The sequence below is a fragment of the Alligator sinensis genome, unplaced genomic scaffold, assembly GCF_000455745.1.
Source record: "Alligator sinensis unplaced genomic scaffold, ASM45574v1 scaffold432_1, whole genome shotgun sequence".
In the NCBI taxonomy this organism is placed as follows: domain Eukaryota; kingdom Metazoa; phylum Chordata; order Crocodylia; family Alligatoridae; genus Alligator; species Alligator sinensis.
The window spans coordinates 1873381-1890875 of NW_005841998.1; the positions used below are offsets into that span (position 1 = coordinate 1873381).

The 17495-nt window shown below is 40.4% G+C and overlaps 1 protein-coding gene across 4 annotated transcripts in view; it reads right to left on the bottom strand.

The window, feature by feature from the left end:
- Positions 1-17495, bottom strand: part of SPTBN1 (spectrin beta, non-erythrocytic 1) — a 201974-nt gene that overhangs the window by 92646 nt on the left and 91833 nt on the right. For 2 of the 4 annotated variants that reach the window (XM_025201575.1, XM_014518981.1), the window contains exons 1-2: positions 17396-17495; positions 7884-7892 (exon numbers count right to left, since the gene is read on the bottom strand). The exons of the other annotated variants lie outside the window; for them this stretch is intronic. In XM_025201575.1, the coding sequence (XP_025057360.1) occupies positions 7884-7892; positions 17396-17495 (109 nt within the window). The remainder of the gene's footprint in view (positions 1-7883; positions 7893-17395) is intronic. 4 annotated transcript variants of the gene reach the window in all.

Here is a 17495-nt window from a genome sequence, read left to right on the forward strand (position 1 = left end):
CCCTCATGGGACTTCCCCCCTCGGTGGCTACTGGATGGCATCTGTCAGCCCCAGGGGTCGTCCGCATGTATGTGCAGGTTTGGGAGTCCGTTGATTAATTTTGAATAGGGCTCTGGGAGTGGTCGATTTGGAGATATTCAGCCCAGAAGTTGGTCCCCGGCGTTGATTAACTCAGGCCAGGGCTTCTAGCCCTTGATCAGTGAGGTTTAGAGATTTCCCGGTTGTTACATTGTCTTCTATTGAGTTCTTCCCTTGGTTGATCTGCAGTTTTCTTAGGTGTTAATTGCTGCCTGCTACCGTGTTACACATTCAATCACTGATTCACTCGCTCTTTCAGGGGCCAGCCTGATACAGAGAAGGGCAGTTTGATTCCTGCCCTTGTTAACATTGTTACAATGTATAACTTACTTATGAAATTAAACACATTTAGTTGAAAGTTGAAAGGTGAGGAGTATAAAATATAAGCTACAAATGCCATGGCACTCAAATAGATAAAAATACCAAAATACAAGGGGAGATACAAAATGCACACATTAAATTTTAAAACACAATTCCTTATCTTAACGTGAAAGAAAGAGGAAGGAAGAAAAGGTAGAAAAGGAAAAACATATTCAAAGAGGGGAGAGCAAATTCAGACAAGAGGAAAAGGGGCTTTCTGCTACACTGGTATAAAAAAGGTTAAGAACCATTGCTCTAAAGCACGCACAATCTTATGTGGCCTTTGCAGCTTCCTCCAGAAAAACACTGGCGACCAGTACAATGCAGGGAAGTGCCAAGAATGTTTAAAAAAAATCTTTTCCCAACCTATAAGCAAGTTAAAGGGGTATTACTAAGGCTGATAGCAAGGGCAGGGGCTTGTTTTGTAAACTTCCTAGACATGCAGCTGCACAGCACATTGATTTAAATCAAAGCAATTTCAATCACCAAGTGGAAAGCTTCAATTTAAATCATTGACTTAAATCCACCCTCCCATTTGTACTTTACTTATTTCCTAAAGAAAGGTGCATTTGCATGGGTTGAGATAGCTAAACATTTATTTTTTCATTCATTCAATTTATATGCCACCCTTCCCAACAAAAGCTCAGAGAGCAGCTTACAATAAGAGAACAAAATAAATTTAATGAGACTAAACCAAGCCTTTGCACTTGACTTAGTCCATGCTTTTGCTACCTTAGATAGTACACAAAAACTATTTACATTTATGTAAGCAATTATATAGGTTAATATTTTCAGATAATTATTTTTACATTTTAGTATTTTAGAAAATGGCAAATGGCATACTGCTTATTTACAAGGTAATTAAATTTTTTGCTTATCGTGCCTATCAAGCAGCTGCATTAGGATGGCAATTAGAATGGTATTAACCACAAAAACAGCATTTAAAATTTAACAGATAAAATCAGAGCTTAGCTAGGGAAAACCCACAGAATAGGAGCATTAGACCACCTAGGTCTCTTGTACCTAGTAACACAGCCCTTAGATCTCCCACAGGACCAATCTCTTAATACAGTATCTGACCTACTGTGCCACATTTATAAAGCTTGACCTCAAAAGCTGGATTCCCCCACGCCTCACCCTTAGTTCTTTCTTCATCTAGAAAGGCATGTCGCCTAGAATGCAACCTTTTTTAATAAAGACTCATGGATTCAACAGGTTTTTATTAAGCAAATGTTTTAGAAGATTATAAATTTCAGCCTTAACTTATTCTGCATTAAACTGAAATCTCATTTCAAATGGGTTTTTCTGGGGGTTTTTTAAAGAAAAAATAAATAAATATCTGATTTTTGAAGAGCTGTTTGTTCTTATCAGTTAAGAATAGCTGATGCGGCATCACTGTAACCCCTGCTCACCAAACCAAATAGTTACAGTTTTAAGCCACATGAAGGGTGCCTTGGGGTAGGATCAGACAGGCATTGTTTATCAACTCCTCCACCTTATCCTTTTCTTTCCTTTATGTTCTCCTCATCTGTCCTCTCAACTGCAGTAACATTGGTTCCAGATCAGCACCCCCAATGAAATCAGGTGTCAGACCTCTTCATGACAGAGCAGAAGTGCACTTAGCAGCATACTTCTATAATTCAATCATGTGCCCATACTGATGCGTGTCAAGGTGTTTCAGAGGTACTCTACTGCAGTGTTTCTCAACCTTTGGATTGTAACCCAAAAGTGGGTCACAAGAATATATGAAAGGATCGTGAACAAACTTTTAAAAATGGATTCTCCTTTAAAGGAGAAAAATGTAGGAAACAGCTTTTTTCTTGCACGCTGGCAGAGTTCCAGCCTGCAAGGGGTTGCTTAGGGCTCACCACATAATTGTCCCTATTCCCACCCCCCACCCCCACCCCATGTACCCACCCCCTGACCCACACATTGGGGGACTGGGGCCTGGGGACAAAGGGAAGCAGAGGTCAGGAGTGAGGGACATTGGGTCAGGACTGGCCATCGATGTTTAAAAAGGGGTTCTGGTACAAAAAAGGTTGAGAACCACTAGTCTACTATGTAGAGAGCTGATCACTGTTAAGTACAGACAAGTCAGTAGGAGTAACAGGACTCAATATAGTCCAATATGAACTGCTAACATGTGGATGGTGGATTTCAGTGCTCATTCCCCTAGCTCATACACTGTCAGGGAAAGTAAAAGTTCACACTTGGGCCCTCCTGGTAGTACCATCTTTTCCCAGCCAGTGTAAACTCCACGGCCACCCTCCCTGCTCAGATGAAAGAGGTCTGGTGTTGTGTGCTAGGCTGATTTTGGCAGCAAGTTTCTTTTTCGTTTGCTCCTAGGACTATAATCTTAGAGCTCAAATCTAATCCTACTTCTTAAATCATAAAGCCTTAAATCACCAGAATTCCTCTAGTGTAAATCTTCTGAGAATAAAAAATGTGGCCATTACAGTTTTGGCCAATCTAAATGAATAAACCACTTGATACAATAAATAAATCCATCAAGAATGCATTTAAACTTTTGGAAATATAAAACTGGAAGTTAAGAGATGCTATTTTTATAATCATTAGCTATTAAATTATATATTTATTTTTACACTATTTTAAATTAAAAAACACATATTTAAGCAACCAAAATGTCAATTAGGAATTAATATTTCCAGTTTGTTGGCAGATTTCATAATCTCATTGCACGATTTGTTCAGTTCATTCGGTTTCCATAGCCACCGAGTAATTTACATTTGATAATTACAGGCTATGTGGTATAATGAGAGAGACCAATACACAGAAAGACTGCCAAATAAAAAAAGCAGTTACCTGACAAGTAATAGCAAGGAATCTCAGCATGCTACTGTTTTGAACGGAGTTTCCAAAGGTGTCCCTTAATGAAAGTAGAATGTATAATGGTAATAAAAATTCTGTAGGCCACAGCAAAAATTAATTCTACTAACAGGAGTCTCTGGACAATTCATGTCATAAAGCCATTTTCAAAAAGAGATTTAAAAATGTAAGTGACATTAAATGGTATTTGAAGCAGATTGCCTTAAGAAACATTAAGAAGAAAAGCTACCTTCTCTGTTCTATATGCCTAGCCCTGAAAGCCTGCACAGCTGCCACTGAAGTCCCAAATATTCACCTTGCTTGAGGTTTGCAGAACAGAGCCATTTACCATTTACGTATTCAAGAAATGCTTCAGAAAAATTTGCATTAAAAAATTACATTCCATTGGGAAAAACTTACACTGGGTATGTTTCAGTAAGTCACTCAGAACTTGAAATGAAAAAAATCACCCATAAAAGGGACATGGTTGGTCAAAACTGAAGCTTATAAATCCCGTCATTTTGGTGGTATCAGCTCTTTTAAATTTCTCTAGAAACTGCTGTTTGGGACGTTATTAAGTTTCAACATTCCTTCTAATCTTTCAGCTCAAAATTTTTGTTTCAGCATATAAAAAAATTCCCTTGCTTGGATCCAGCCCAAAGATGATTTACTTATTTGTTTTGGTAGAATGGAGAAGTTTAAGCAAATTCACTTCAACCTTTTGAGTTTTGCAAGAGTGAAAAAAAAACATAGATCCAGTAAGATACAGTAATTTCCTGTTCAGATGAATTCATTCCTAAATTGTAGCAGGGGCCATAAACTAGAAAGTTCATCTTTGACTTGTTCTCTCAATCTCACAGACTTAAAAGGCAAGGCAAGTTTGAAAGAAACTGAGGTAGAGCTTTGTTCTGGATTAAGAACAGACCATTTCACACACATGTGCCTTCTCTAACCCTTTTAAATGAATCTGACTAAGGATTTTCTATTCTATCGATGGCCCTTCGTAACTTCACAGATTGAAAAGCTCCATAAGAACTAGGTATCCAGGTTGTAGCCATATTGGTCTAGAGCAAAAAGCAATCAGGGATCGTGGACAAAGGTGATATCTTCTATTAGACCAACAAGATTTTTTTTTTTTTTTTCAATCTTTAATTGCAAGCTTTCAGGCACAAACACCTGATGAAGGGTGTCTGTGCCCCAAAGCTTGCAATTAAAGAAATTTCTTTGAAAAAATCTTGTTGGTCTAACAGAAGATATCACCTCTGTCCACGAGCCCTGATTGCCATAAAAACTAGAGCGGTCACCTTTCCATATAACTTCAGGTTTCTTTTCCATTTCCTTTTTTCTTAAATAAAACAAGGAAATTAAGGGCCAACATTTAAGAGAGTAAAGTGCTCAAAAACTCTAAAATTTCTAGAAGTTACGGTCATTTCAGCGATACCACCTTAGCCACAATGCACATAAGTAGCTACTTCTGTTCTTTTTGTCAAATGTAAGTCTTAATACTTTATTTTGTTATTAACGTATGTCATGAAACATAAAAAAGGTGTACTGTATAGCTTAGTACATATTTGGCAAACAGAATCTTGACTTTTCCAAACAAAAGTGTTTTATTACTCAATATCAATGCAAGAAGTGAGTCATCACCTATCAATATTAAAGTGGCATTAATGGTATTTAAAACAAAAAACCCCTATTCATTTATTTGATGTACACTGAACTTCCCATTTTAGGCCCCAGTTTAGCATGGTACTAAGACATACTTCTAAACAAGTTTGTGAATAGTCCCGCTGAACTCAATGGGGTCATTGAGATGACCAAAGTCAGGAATGTGCTCAACTAGCTGGATGTATCAGGCGCTTAACAGAGATGTGTAGATATGCACACAGACAGGATGGAAGACTTCATGCTGTAAAACTGTATTTACAACCATGCCTTTTCAAAGGGCATGTGTGGGCTCTGTGGACACCTACCCGACTTCTGTATTCTTAATGTCTGACATATGCTTATTAAATAAGGATTTTCTTGTGCATGTACGTATGAGCTCATGTAAACCAGACTCAAGCACCTACACAGTTCTGATTTGTGAAAATGCTCTCTGCCTGCCCTTTAAAAAACTAGTCCAGCATGACCTACAGCAGCTTCTGGGAAAATGTAGTTTGAACCTGGCAACAGGAACAAACCAAAAATGAAGGTTTGTTTACATAAAATCATGGGGGACAAGATGGAAAAAGTTCTTTGGAAGACAAGAGGCATTTTAGCACTAATTCATGTGTACACGTACACACACACACACACACAGAAGTGAGAGAGACAGACAGAATGTTATATATACACCTCTGTTAACAAATGTTGAGTGTCTGGCACACCACATCTATGGAGTTCAGGAGAGATCAAAAATAAAAGGCATCCTTTTGCCTGTCACATTGTTTTGGGCACTGCAAAGACACAACAGTGTCATTTTCCTCACCTTAGCCCAGATTCTGCAGTATGCGAACACTTTGCACTTCCCCCTTGAGTCCTAAGCCCAGCACAGACTGTCTGGAGAGGGTGCCCTCCATATCCTATGCTTCCTCCCTGCTGAGCAGGAGAGAGGTCAAGGAAGGGACAGAAGGGCCAAATGGTCCTGGGACCATTGGCAGCATGTATTACTTAGAAAATAATAATTTAAACAGTGAGAGAAGAGAACTAACCTGCTAATTTCTGGGTGACTTTACTCCTTTACATCTCTGTTGAATTTGACAGTTCCACACAGTCTGACCTAAAAAAATGTTTCTGGGTTCCATGTTTTATTTTTTATTACAGCACTATCGATACTCTTTTGCGAATAACTTTAATTTTCTCAGACAGAAAGGGCTTGTGCCAAATTTCTGTATGCAATGCTGTTTTTATAGTCTAGTTAAAGACAGAACATAACTATTTCTATCCTAAAAATTGTGTAAAATTCCCAGCAGAGGCACCACTAGAAAGGTAGAAGGAAAGAGAGGGTTAAATCAGTTGCAGCTTAGTACTGAAGGGAGAAACGTGCCACACTTTCCATTTCACATCCCATGTTTCACTATGTGAATTCTTATAATAGTAACTTAAGCAAAAGCTATGAACAGCCACGCTCAGATGCAATTAGAACATAATCGGGTATTAGAGACTACTGGATTATTACCGCACCTGTAAAAATGACAGTAGGTCAAAAGGTTACCTGGGTAACGACTAGGGAACTGTGCAACTTTCCTATTGCACAACTGCTTCCTTACGTTAAAAGCCAAACTCAGCCTCCTCTTACTGATAAGGCAACATGGATAAAGAACAGGTTACACTGGGTACAAAAAACAGACTAAGTGAAGCACATGGTGGTTGATGGGAGTAAACTAATCCCAGAGGGGGCAAAACTTAATCCACACAGACATAACTGGAATATAGCTTCAGTCTGTTTATGTCACCAGTGCCTGTTCTTCAAGCCACTGGATCCATTTAAGCAGATCCCCTGGCCCCTCATTCAACTCAGTACTGGCACACAGAGCTTACCTGTACAACATGCAAGAAGCAGATACACTCTCCTCTCATAACCACTCAGCTCTTGGCTCATGTAACTTCACCTGTGTACTTATCTGGGGCATATAAACTCATGCTCAAGAGGAACTTTGTTCTTCTCAAAAAACTAGAGACAGGTTAAACTGTACAGAAACAAATATTTCTGGCTGCTCTAAGGGTCCAAAGTTCAACATAAAACAAACGTCTGACATTCTTGAAGCACCTCCTCTATTTATGCATAATTGGTTTAATTGCCATATCATAAGGAGCATTAATCATGCTAAACTGATGTCACATCCGCAGCTACAGTACAATCTGAAAAAAACATAAAAGATGCACACACCCTGAAAAGAATGGCTTCTGTATTAACGGGATACTTCCGCTTCCCTCCCAATTACCATTGTTATGAAAAGATATTCACTGATGTGCAAAATAACTTACTCTCCCAATCAAGGGCAGAGTTAGCTAACTACAAGTAAATTGACTTTGGTTTTTTTGGCGACACCTAGGAAACATGGATATATTTTTACTTTCCTTATTTGTGTGACTTTAGTCACGTTCAAATCATACCCAAGACTCAGCAATGTTATCAGAATAAAAAGACCCAAAGAAGTTTGTCATATTTCAAGGGAAAAACCCAACACGAGATATCAGTGCAGAGAAGCTGCAACCCAAAAGCAGCAGAACTGTGAGAAAAACAAAGGAGTGAGTCTACAGTGCAGAGAGAAAGCTCAATGGTGCAGATCCTCAGCTTTGTACAATAATGTAGCTCCATTAGCTGTAGTGGAGCAATCTCAAACATGTATCACCCAAGAAGCTTACTCTGAGGGCATCAACCGACTCCAAACATCTCCTTACAATCATGTTAGGCCTTATCCTACCTTAAATATCTTTTGGAAACCAAAACATTTTCTTGCAACAAATCTGTGTTGCTGTGATTTCATTTCTAATTGTCAGATGATCTGCAGGAAAACTCATAAATGCCATGTAGCACAGCAACACTGAATTTACATCAAGCCACAGTATGAAAAAGAACCTCCCTTGTTTACGATTAGCACGCAATGTTAAAGCATATACTGTAACCTCTGCACCTTGCAGCTATTTGCAATGCATTTCTACAGCATTTCCCAGCTACGTAATCCTCTTCTGAAATGAACATCTGTCTACTGCTTTTAACAACAGAGGGTAAGTAAGAGTCCTTTGGCTTTCCATTAAAAGTAGAATTCGTCAGAAACCTCTGCCCTATAATTTTTACATCCACATGTCTCAGATACAACTCCCAGAGGAAGATGTTGGTGGACTTTCTGGTTTGGGGACTATTAACAACATGCTTATGGAACAAAATGGAATTAGACATTTTATGTTTGCAGATGAAAAGGCATGTGTCTAATTAGCAACTCACAGATCATGTTTAGGATATCCATATGTGTGGGCTCGTGCCTACTGTCTAATACACAATTCTGTACCGGTCTTTAGTAAAACGTATTTTACTCCCAATAACAATTACCTAATACACAGAATACTTTATCATCAGCCGACTGTGTGCTCTGAAATGATCTCCTGCTCTTATTTTTATGAAAACAAAAACTGAGAGGACATTAAGTTATCTAGATTTCCAGTTACATTATTTCAGGATTAAAAGGCAACTCAGTAATGCCAAATCTTTCATAAGACCTTTAAAAAAACCCAACACACAAATGAAGCCTCTAGACTGTGCTGTGATTTACTATATGCCTGTTTAAATGTACTGTTCCTCTTGAATACTGAAGGTCCTTTTACATCAATTTTTTTCTAAAGGAAACACAGTGGGGCATTCAGCATATCTAGAGAGACTGGTTAATATTAGTTTGGCTACAGTAGTTTTCCTTCACAAAGGACACTCTCAGCTCAAGATACCCTAGTTCCAGCAGCAACTGTACGAGGTCCTTTGTTTTAATATAGTCTCTCTCTGCCATTATGACCTTAGATTCTACATCAAAAGTCATAAGCATGACTGATCCTCATCCATCTTGTGTTCCCTCATCTGAAAGAAACAGAGTTCTGCTATGAACATCTTCAACAAGCACTGGACATTTTTGATTGTTCTGACGGGCCATTTTCATCTATTCTAAGTATGTATTCTGGGAAGCAAAAGGGCATAAGGAGAGAGAAATCATATTGGGCACTCAGGCTAACTACATTCTCATCATCTCCCTCTCTCCCCCCACATATGGTTAACAATCCATTTAAACTGGGGAGAACAGAAAAGCACTTCAAACTACTTGCACTCATGCCAGTGGATGGAGCACAGTGTGTCCTCTGGGCTTTTGTATTCACTTTTCCTGTTTTGGTCTTGACATAACAAATCCAGAACTCTATAACAATAAAGGGTTAGCAGTAATGTGGTATAACCCACAGATTTCTAATTCTTTCCATAATGACCTTTAACCCGACTTTGACAGTACTAACAAAAAAATGTATAGAGGAGACTAACTTTTCATTCGTACACCCATTTAGTAACCTTTGAAGACAGTAAATCAGTCAGACTGAAGGATGACACTCTAAAACAAGCAGTGTTACCTTGTGTGGGAGCCACACAAGTTAAATCCTACATGATATTCTGACTCCATTGTATCTGAAGTACAAAGCAGCTTCTGGTCCACCCTCTTACCCAGTTCTTATCTTTCCTCCTGCTTCTACAACTTAAAAGAGAAACCAGTTTCTACTACTTTGCTTAATAACTTTCTTAATGCTGTTTATTCAATGTGGAGATCGTTCATTTTTCATGTGGGGAAAAACAGGTCATTCCCATACACTGACACTGAATAACTGATATTTGATACTTTCACATCAACTTGAACAGGAACAAAAAAAGCCTTAAGAGGTGGTAGTAATTAAATAGCCTTTCACTGAGTTGGCTCCAATCAGCATTAAGAAAAAAGGTTCTGCATCTTCATACTTTCAGCTCTATTTCCAATACATCTTATTAAACACAATATGATGAGCTGCTTTAACAGACAACAGAAGGGCAGGTGAGCACAGCAAACAGTTAAAGTGAGCCATGCGCTGTAATTTCTTCTCCCACCCCTTCCAAGGTCTTTAGTTTATGCTGATTCTAATTACGTTCAGGGCATAAGTTTAAAAAGCAAAAGAAAAGCTGAAGGAAGAAAGAAAAAAAAAAGAAGAGTTAGTGAGCACAACACAGATTTAAGACAGAAATCAGTTATGAAAACGCTTGTTGCATTGGCTCTTTACTATGACCTTCAACTGGATGCAGTCTCTCTGGAGCTCACTCCAAGTCAGTCAGAAAGCAGGGAAGGGTATCACCGTAGAGCAATGGTTCTCAACCTTTTTAAACTCAAGACCCCCCCGCCATAACTTTTGTGAATTGAGCAGCATGCCATTCCAAGAACTAATGTTTATTACAGTACTTATCTCCTTGCAGAGAGAGCAGGGAGAGCCTATGCCTGTCCTTATTTGCTTATTTCCTCACACCTGGAGCCTGAGCCTCCCCTTATCTGCTTATCTCCTCACACTTCCTGCGGCCCCTTCAAAGAATCTTGCAGGTACCCAAAGCATGAGCTGGTTGCTGCCTATTTCCTCAGATACAATGAGACTTACAGAAAGAAAGGGTTTAAAAGAAAGGGGGAAAGCAGGTGGAACTGCAAACTGAAGCAAAAAGTGGGTTGGTTGCTCAAAAGACCCTTCCCCCTGCCTTCTGCCTGACTTCAGGCCAACAGGGCTAAGCGTCTCTCCATTCCAAGTCAGTGGCAAAACTGCAATCAGATGGAGTAGGACCAGGATGATAAACCTATTTAAAACAGAAACCTGCTTCCCCACTTGTCTGCTTCTGGATCCTCTACATTTAGCTAAAAAAATAAAAATAAATCACAATATAAAAATGCAAAGGGCTAACTCTGCAGCTAGTGCAAGTCTGCATGGTGCCATTAAAACCAGTCAGTTTCAAGCCCACATGGTTAAAAGCAAACATTGCAAATGTAAAACCAACTGAGGGGGGCCTTTTATGAGAAGTCTGAAACAGCAGCTCTGACAGGTGTGAAGTTTCCCAAGTTCTCCCAATGCTACATTGACTCTTGCATCTAACAATGTAAGGGCTAGCAGTTTAGGCCAGGGGTATCAAACTCATCAGGATGAATGATGCAGATCAGGCCCACAGATGGGCACCACACATCAAATCTAGTGTGTAGGGTCAGTCTGGTGTGGCTGCTTCATGTGGAGTGAGCTCCCAATTAGCCCTGCACTCCATATGCAGTCCACATCCTACACCAGCCTGCACTGCACGCAGTGCATCCCAAACCAGTCTCACATACCATGTGCAGCACACAAAGCTGGGCTGGTGCACACTGCAGGCAGCATGTAAGCCAGTTCAGAGCATGTCATGTGCAGTGTGTAGATCTGGTATGAGACCCATTGACAGCACCACGGGCCACATGATAAGGCTCCATGGGAAGGATCTGGCCCATAGGCCATATCTTTAACACCCCTTATTTAGGCTATTTCCCTGCAGAAACATTCCTCTAACATGCTTGTATTACATTTTTAAACTGCCTCCCATATCGGCATAGGTTCCAAGAACCAAAAGTACCACTTACTCACATGCCAAACTTTCTCTTGATTACCTGTTTGATGAAGTTATGTACACACAGTACAAAATCCTGCAGCACTGAAACTTGTGCAGGCAGAGCCATTTATATTTAATATCAAATCAACACAAGGGGTAGTTCCTAGCCGAATATTTATTTTCATATGAAATTAAATAAAAGCTTCACCTTCTTAATGTATATGAAGCTGCCACCCCAGCTCCAGTCTGACATAATGTAGTGCCCCAGAATCTAGACACCTTGCTATAGTATTTCAGGTAAAGGCTACCAGGGCATTATGTAAATACTGTGGTATAATTTGAATATGGCAACTTCAACTGAGGGCAACTGCACTTTTCTGGAAAAAAGCCTAAACTGTAAGGAAGTTTTAATCTACTTCGTACCACTGTGCTTCTCTGCTTCAAGTTTTCATCACACCTCTGCAAAGAACTGACAAGAAGAGGCACAAGGATGCAAAAATGGCTTAAATTTGGCCAGTTAATTTTAGGAACAGACAGGGACTAAACACAAGCCCCAGCAGGTGCTTTGCTTTAAAGTCAGTTTTAATGGAGAAGTTGGATGCTCTAATTACAACCCAGAGCACGTAATTTCCTCCGACTTAAATCCCCAAATTAGATACTCAACTAAGTGACAGGATTGTTTTTAAAGCCTTTTCTTTTAACAGTTGCATACATATAAATATTTTCAATGACTATCTAAACACAGGACACTTTCAACAATATTCAATTGCCATCTTCTTAGCCTTCCGAAACAACCACGTAAAAACAAGCCTCGGATCTGAATGTGCTTTGCAGAATTATTTTTAACAGAAGGAACAGAATCAAGATCTTCATAGAAATAAATACCCCAAACATATCATTAAGTATGATTCAATGAATTAGCAAACTTTTTCTTTCCTTAAGTGGTATAACTTGTGTTAGCCTGTCCACTGGAGACAAAAAGCCGCAGCATATATTAGGAGTGAAGGGGCTGTAAAGGGCGGAGTACCAGGCAGAGTTTGGCCTAAAGAACATGAATAGATTTGCAATTCAAATGGACTCAAAGTAAAAAAAAAAGAAAAAAGGAGGGAAATGTAAAATTGAGTGACTTTTTATCTGAAATTAAACTTAACTTCCTTTGCCTCACTTCTAGTAGCAATCAGCATAACAAGGAAAGCTAGTAGCTAGGTTAAAATAGGGTGTCCATTACTAATCACTGGCTATAGCTATGCAGATCACTGCTACCATGAAATTCTCCAGAACTGAAGCTCTGCACCAACAAAAACATCTCTCTCTACCAAATTCTAAGAGGGCAAACCCTGAGCAGACTCTTAACTCCCCAGTGGGTCCTGGTTGTAAACAAATGTAGGGATTCCATTGTGCCAGGTCAAACTCTGCCCTCCACAACTCTCACAAGGACAGTTTCCACAGGGATTCCCCATGTGTGTTCATGGAGGACTGGAGGAGTGAGGCCAGTGCACCTAGTCTATTCAATTTCTTAGACAAACAGCTGGGGGGTGGGAGGGGGGGAGGGATTCCTGACTGCAGTGTTGTGTGCAGCCTCATAGCTTGGCTGGGTTCACATGTTAATATAATGCATAACCATGCCATCAAAGACAATTTTCTTCAATTACTTAAAGATGGAGAATTGCTTTTGCTCTTTTCCCCTACCAAACTCAAATCCCAGATGCCAAACCTGTCTACTCTAGGCTGGTGCACACCTAAGTAGGGCTGAGGGGCTTTGCTCTCAAAGCAAGGCTTGCTGCAGAGAACGTGCATCACAATCAGAAGATCATTTTCATTTTTTAGCTTAGGTAAAGCTACCTCATTGGGTTCCCTCTTAATACGATGCTTACCGTGAGGAACTCAACTGATATGTTGCTACCATATTTCACTTGTACTCCTGCTCACTAAACACATTCACTCGCTTAAAATCCTTCCCTATTAAAAGAAATCTTTACAAAAAGTTGTAGATTAAATCCAAAATAAAGCTCCTCTGATGGTCTGATCCTTGGTCATCCTCCCTACAGAACTGGTATTGAAAGACTGAGTGTAAGGGGGAAACCATCATATTCCACCTTGAGGCTTTGGAAACTTTCATCCTAGAGCAGCATTTCTCAACTTGTGGGTTGCAAGAATATATGAAAGTCACAAACTTTAAAAAAGGATCAAACTTTTAAAAATAGATTCTTCGTAAAAGGACAAAAACGTGGGAAAGTGTGGCTTTTCCCTTGCAGGCTGGAAGAGTCCCAGCTTGCAAGGGGCTGCTTGGGGCCCTCTATGCCCCACACACTTCACCTCCTGCCCCACACAGAGGAGCTGGGGTCTGGTAGGCACCGGGTTGGGAGTAAGGGGCACTGGGTGGGGACTGTCCATTGATATTTACAGATGGGTCTTGGTACAAAAAAAACATTAAGAACCACTGTCCTAGAGGACATTTGAGCACAACTACTTAACTATAAAGCAGAGATAAAGACTGATCTCAATTCCTTTGAAGTCCATAAAGGGTGAGGGGAGGCTGTCTTGTGGGTGTTAGGTCAAGCCTGGTATCTTGGAAACCAAGCTGTTTCTGAAAGCCCTTGAAAAATATACAAGTAAAAATGAAGCCTCTAACTTGATAGTCTGACGATGAAGTATAAAAGAGAGAAAATCTATCAATTAATCGAATCTGCTCCAACATGCTTTAATAGCATGTTGAAGCAGCCTCGCTGCATGTGTATAAGCACCCTAGAGATGTGAATCTACCCTGCCTACTACGTATCTTCCATACTCCCATCAAGCGTATCAATGAATCCTGCAAGGTTAGAACAAGAAAGACAATAAGCTCAATTACTAGTGATAGCACATTTTTATTTTGCTTCTCAACTAATTTCTCAACTGAACTGCAGTACCTTAAGTGGGTTAAATAGGAATAGGATTTCTGCAGGACCCTGTTTGAGGCCTGTCTTCATTTGTGGTCAGTTCTTTCACTACCATAAGGTCCCCATTTAATGCATAACTGACCATAAAGAACAGACCCACCATATTTAAGACTAGCAAATCTAGTGATATTATTTCTCACTTACAAACTGCCCATAATAAACCAACTCTTACACAAAGCCTTTTTTTAAGTGTAAGGAACTTGAGCAACAAACTTCTTCAGTCTCTAAACTTGCACTGCTATTCCCAATGGCAGGCTGATGAGTGATGATGACCTTGAAGGACAAAGTATGCTGAGTCTACAGATGATGACTAAACTTTCCCACTTTCAGTTTTCTTAACGTGCATCTGCATTTTAATACCACTTGTACTATTAGTGCCAGTTTGACGTAGTTTCTTTCCTTATGCCTCTGCTGCCTGAGGACTCTTCACAAGCATGGATAGGGTTAGGTGCCCTCACCTCACAACCATCAGCATCCAGTAACAACTTCTTCACGAGACCTAGAAGAGCTTCTTGGGTGGGATGTTACCACAGACTGAATGTACCCTTGTTATCTACAGATATGGCACCTAATCATTTAAACAACCTTGAAACACAATGAGAAGCATCATCTAAAAATCTCTCAGCCTCATAGTCAAGTTTATCAGTAGAGTTGCTATGAGCTTACCATTGAGACACTTCTTTACATTTTTAAATAGCTGATTAGAAGGGCATGCAGTCATCATTTGGGGTCTGAATCAGTACTCATCTTAGGATGCTGGCAGGCTCAGGTTGCCTCCTTGCTCCTTTGCTCTTCTCCAGTTCCAACCCCACAGCCTCCTCTACTTTCCATGAGGCAAGATCAAACACAGTCATCCTCATCACTGAATTTACCTACATCTTGGTAGGTAAATGCAGAGTCTGGATACTTGCTCTACATTTTGAGTACCTCTTACAAGGGATGTGATACAGTTCTTCAGAACTGAATGGCATCTAGCAAAACGGGATGTAGACAGCCAAAAATGCAAACCTTCTAGATCATGGAAAACAGTGGCATGGTTCAGGATCAGAGAAAGGTCAAAGGAAGTTAAGTTATTCTGTTCTGTCTCTGTTATGTGAGCAGATGCATCTCAAGAGAAGTATCACTTCTGTTATCTACTTGGTAACCCATAGCATAGAAGAGGGAACACCCAAAACAAGAAGGGCAATAAGATTTGAGTGATACTTCTCTCTTGTGAGTGCAGAATTAGCAAGGTACGGCCATGCTCATTATTATTTGCTTTTTGAGCATTCTGTGATGGGAAAGGGCAAACATCATGAAAGTGTAAATTACAAATACTGTCATTATTGGGATCATTACAGCCAGTCCTGAACTTTCACTCCCACACTAAGCAGCTACCAGCACACATCCCTTTGATCAAAAAGTGTATTATTTTGAAACAGTTTGGATCATTTAACATTTTAAACCAGTCGCCAAGTGAACTTTCAAAATGTTTCTCAATGCGAGGCATTAACCCTATTATGTCAGCCCAGCTAAGCCACCTCTTCACATCACATAGCACTGGTGTTGCTGCTTGGAACTTTATGGAGTATTTAGTGCATAATATAAGACATTTCCTGTGCTTATACCCCACCCCACAAGATGGTCAGCACTATTTATCAAATCAAATCCCCCCCCCAGCATTGTGAATAACAGCCTTTGTTATGGGCGTCTGCTCCCAAGCCCCTTCCTCCACTTACTAACAAATTCCTTGGTTTTTATCTGTTCATTCTTTGGAGGAAATTGCAGCACACTCAAGGAGACTTGTGAGAGTGAATTGTATTCTAAAGTCAACACGCACAATGCATTCCTTCGAGGGGAAAATGTACTTTCCAGGCCGATTGCTGCAATCTGCTTCAACCTGATGTAAACAAACTGATCACGGATTCCTCAACTGGCCAAACTGACAGCGATAAAATCTGCATTGTTAGACTTCTAGCTTACTCACGGGAAGAAAGAGAAATGAACCAACATTTATTTCCCTGTCGTCCCCCCCGCAATGTCACAACTTCACCTTGTTCTTCTGAAAGTAACTACTGCAGATCTGACAGATGCCTCAACTAAAGGTTTTAAGGTATTCCCTTCCCTGTAAACTTGGAGCCTGGATTTTTCTGGCCCTGCTGAAGGAATGTCTAGTCACTAGCGTTTAAAATGTTGTCACTTTATCTCTTTGGATCCAGAGCCCAGTCATTACTGTGAGCCAGTTTACTAGATAAACAAACTTGATGAATGAAAGAATGTGCTTTCCCCTCTCACCCTTGCCCTTTATCCCAACAAATACAAACATTCCTCCTCTCAGCCAAGGCTCTTCCCTCTCTGACAGGAACCACGAGACCACACTTGTGGCACAAATTAAACTAAGAAACATGTACAGCAAAGCTGAACTTCAGTGCACTTAGGCAGCTCAGGGATAATTTACTGAAATCGCATGGATTTTTAAAAGGAAGAGGTTTGAGTGGTGAATCCCTTTAGATTTTCAAACCAAAGAGTCTGCATGGTTCATTTGTTCCTGAAGCATGCTTTACACACAGCACCTAGGTCTCTGCCATGACACGGAGAGAGAGAGAAATCCAGGCCTGATTCTCTTCTATTACACTAGTAATACTCTTGATTTGCACTCAAAATATAAAGGCCTGTTCCCTGTGCAAACAGACCGCTTCTAAAAACAAATGCCTGTTTCCTGTTTTCACACAAAGAAAGAATTAAATCAACATGAAAAGACACCCTCCCAGCCCCCAAGTGCTGTCAGAGAGACACTGCAGACAACAGAAAGGTCCCGGTAGGTGAGTGTTTTCTCCTAACACAGCTCCCACCGACTCGCCATCCCCGACATGCTTGGAAGTTACTTTCCCGATTGGAAAATGACAGGTTACACCTCTCCCCACGAGGCCCTGTGAGGAGGAATGGGAAGGCACTTCTCCAGGCTAAAACCCGGTAGGCTCCCAGCTGTAATTTTCAAGGAGGGGGGAGGGTGTCAAACAAAAGAACAACAACAAAAAAGCCCACTCCACTCCCCTCCCTTCTCCCCAATCTTCCTATTGTTCTACAGCTGGGGGGGGATCCTTTCTGGGCTGGGATGTGCATTGCTTGACCCTCCCTTCCAGCTGGTTGTAGTTGTAGGGCACCTGCGCGGCGTAGCCGGGAGACAGCGGCCCGGGCATGCCGCCTGCTTTCTGCACTTCCAT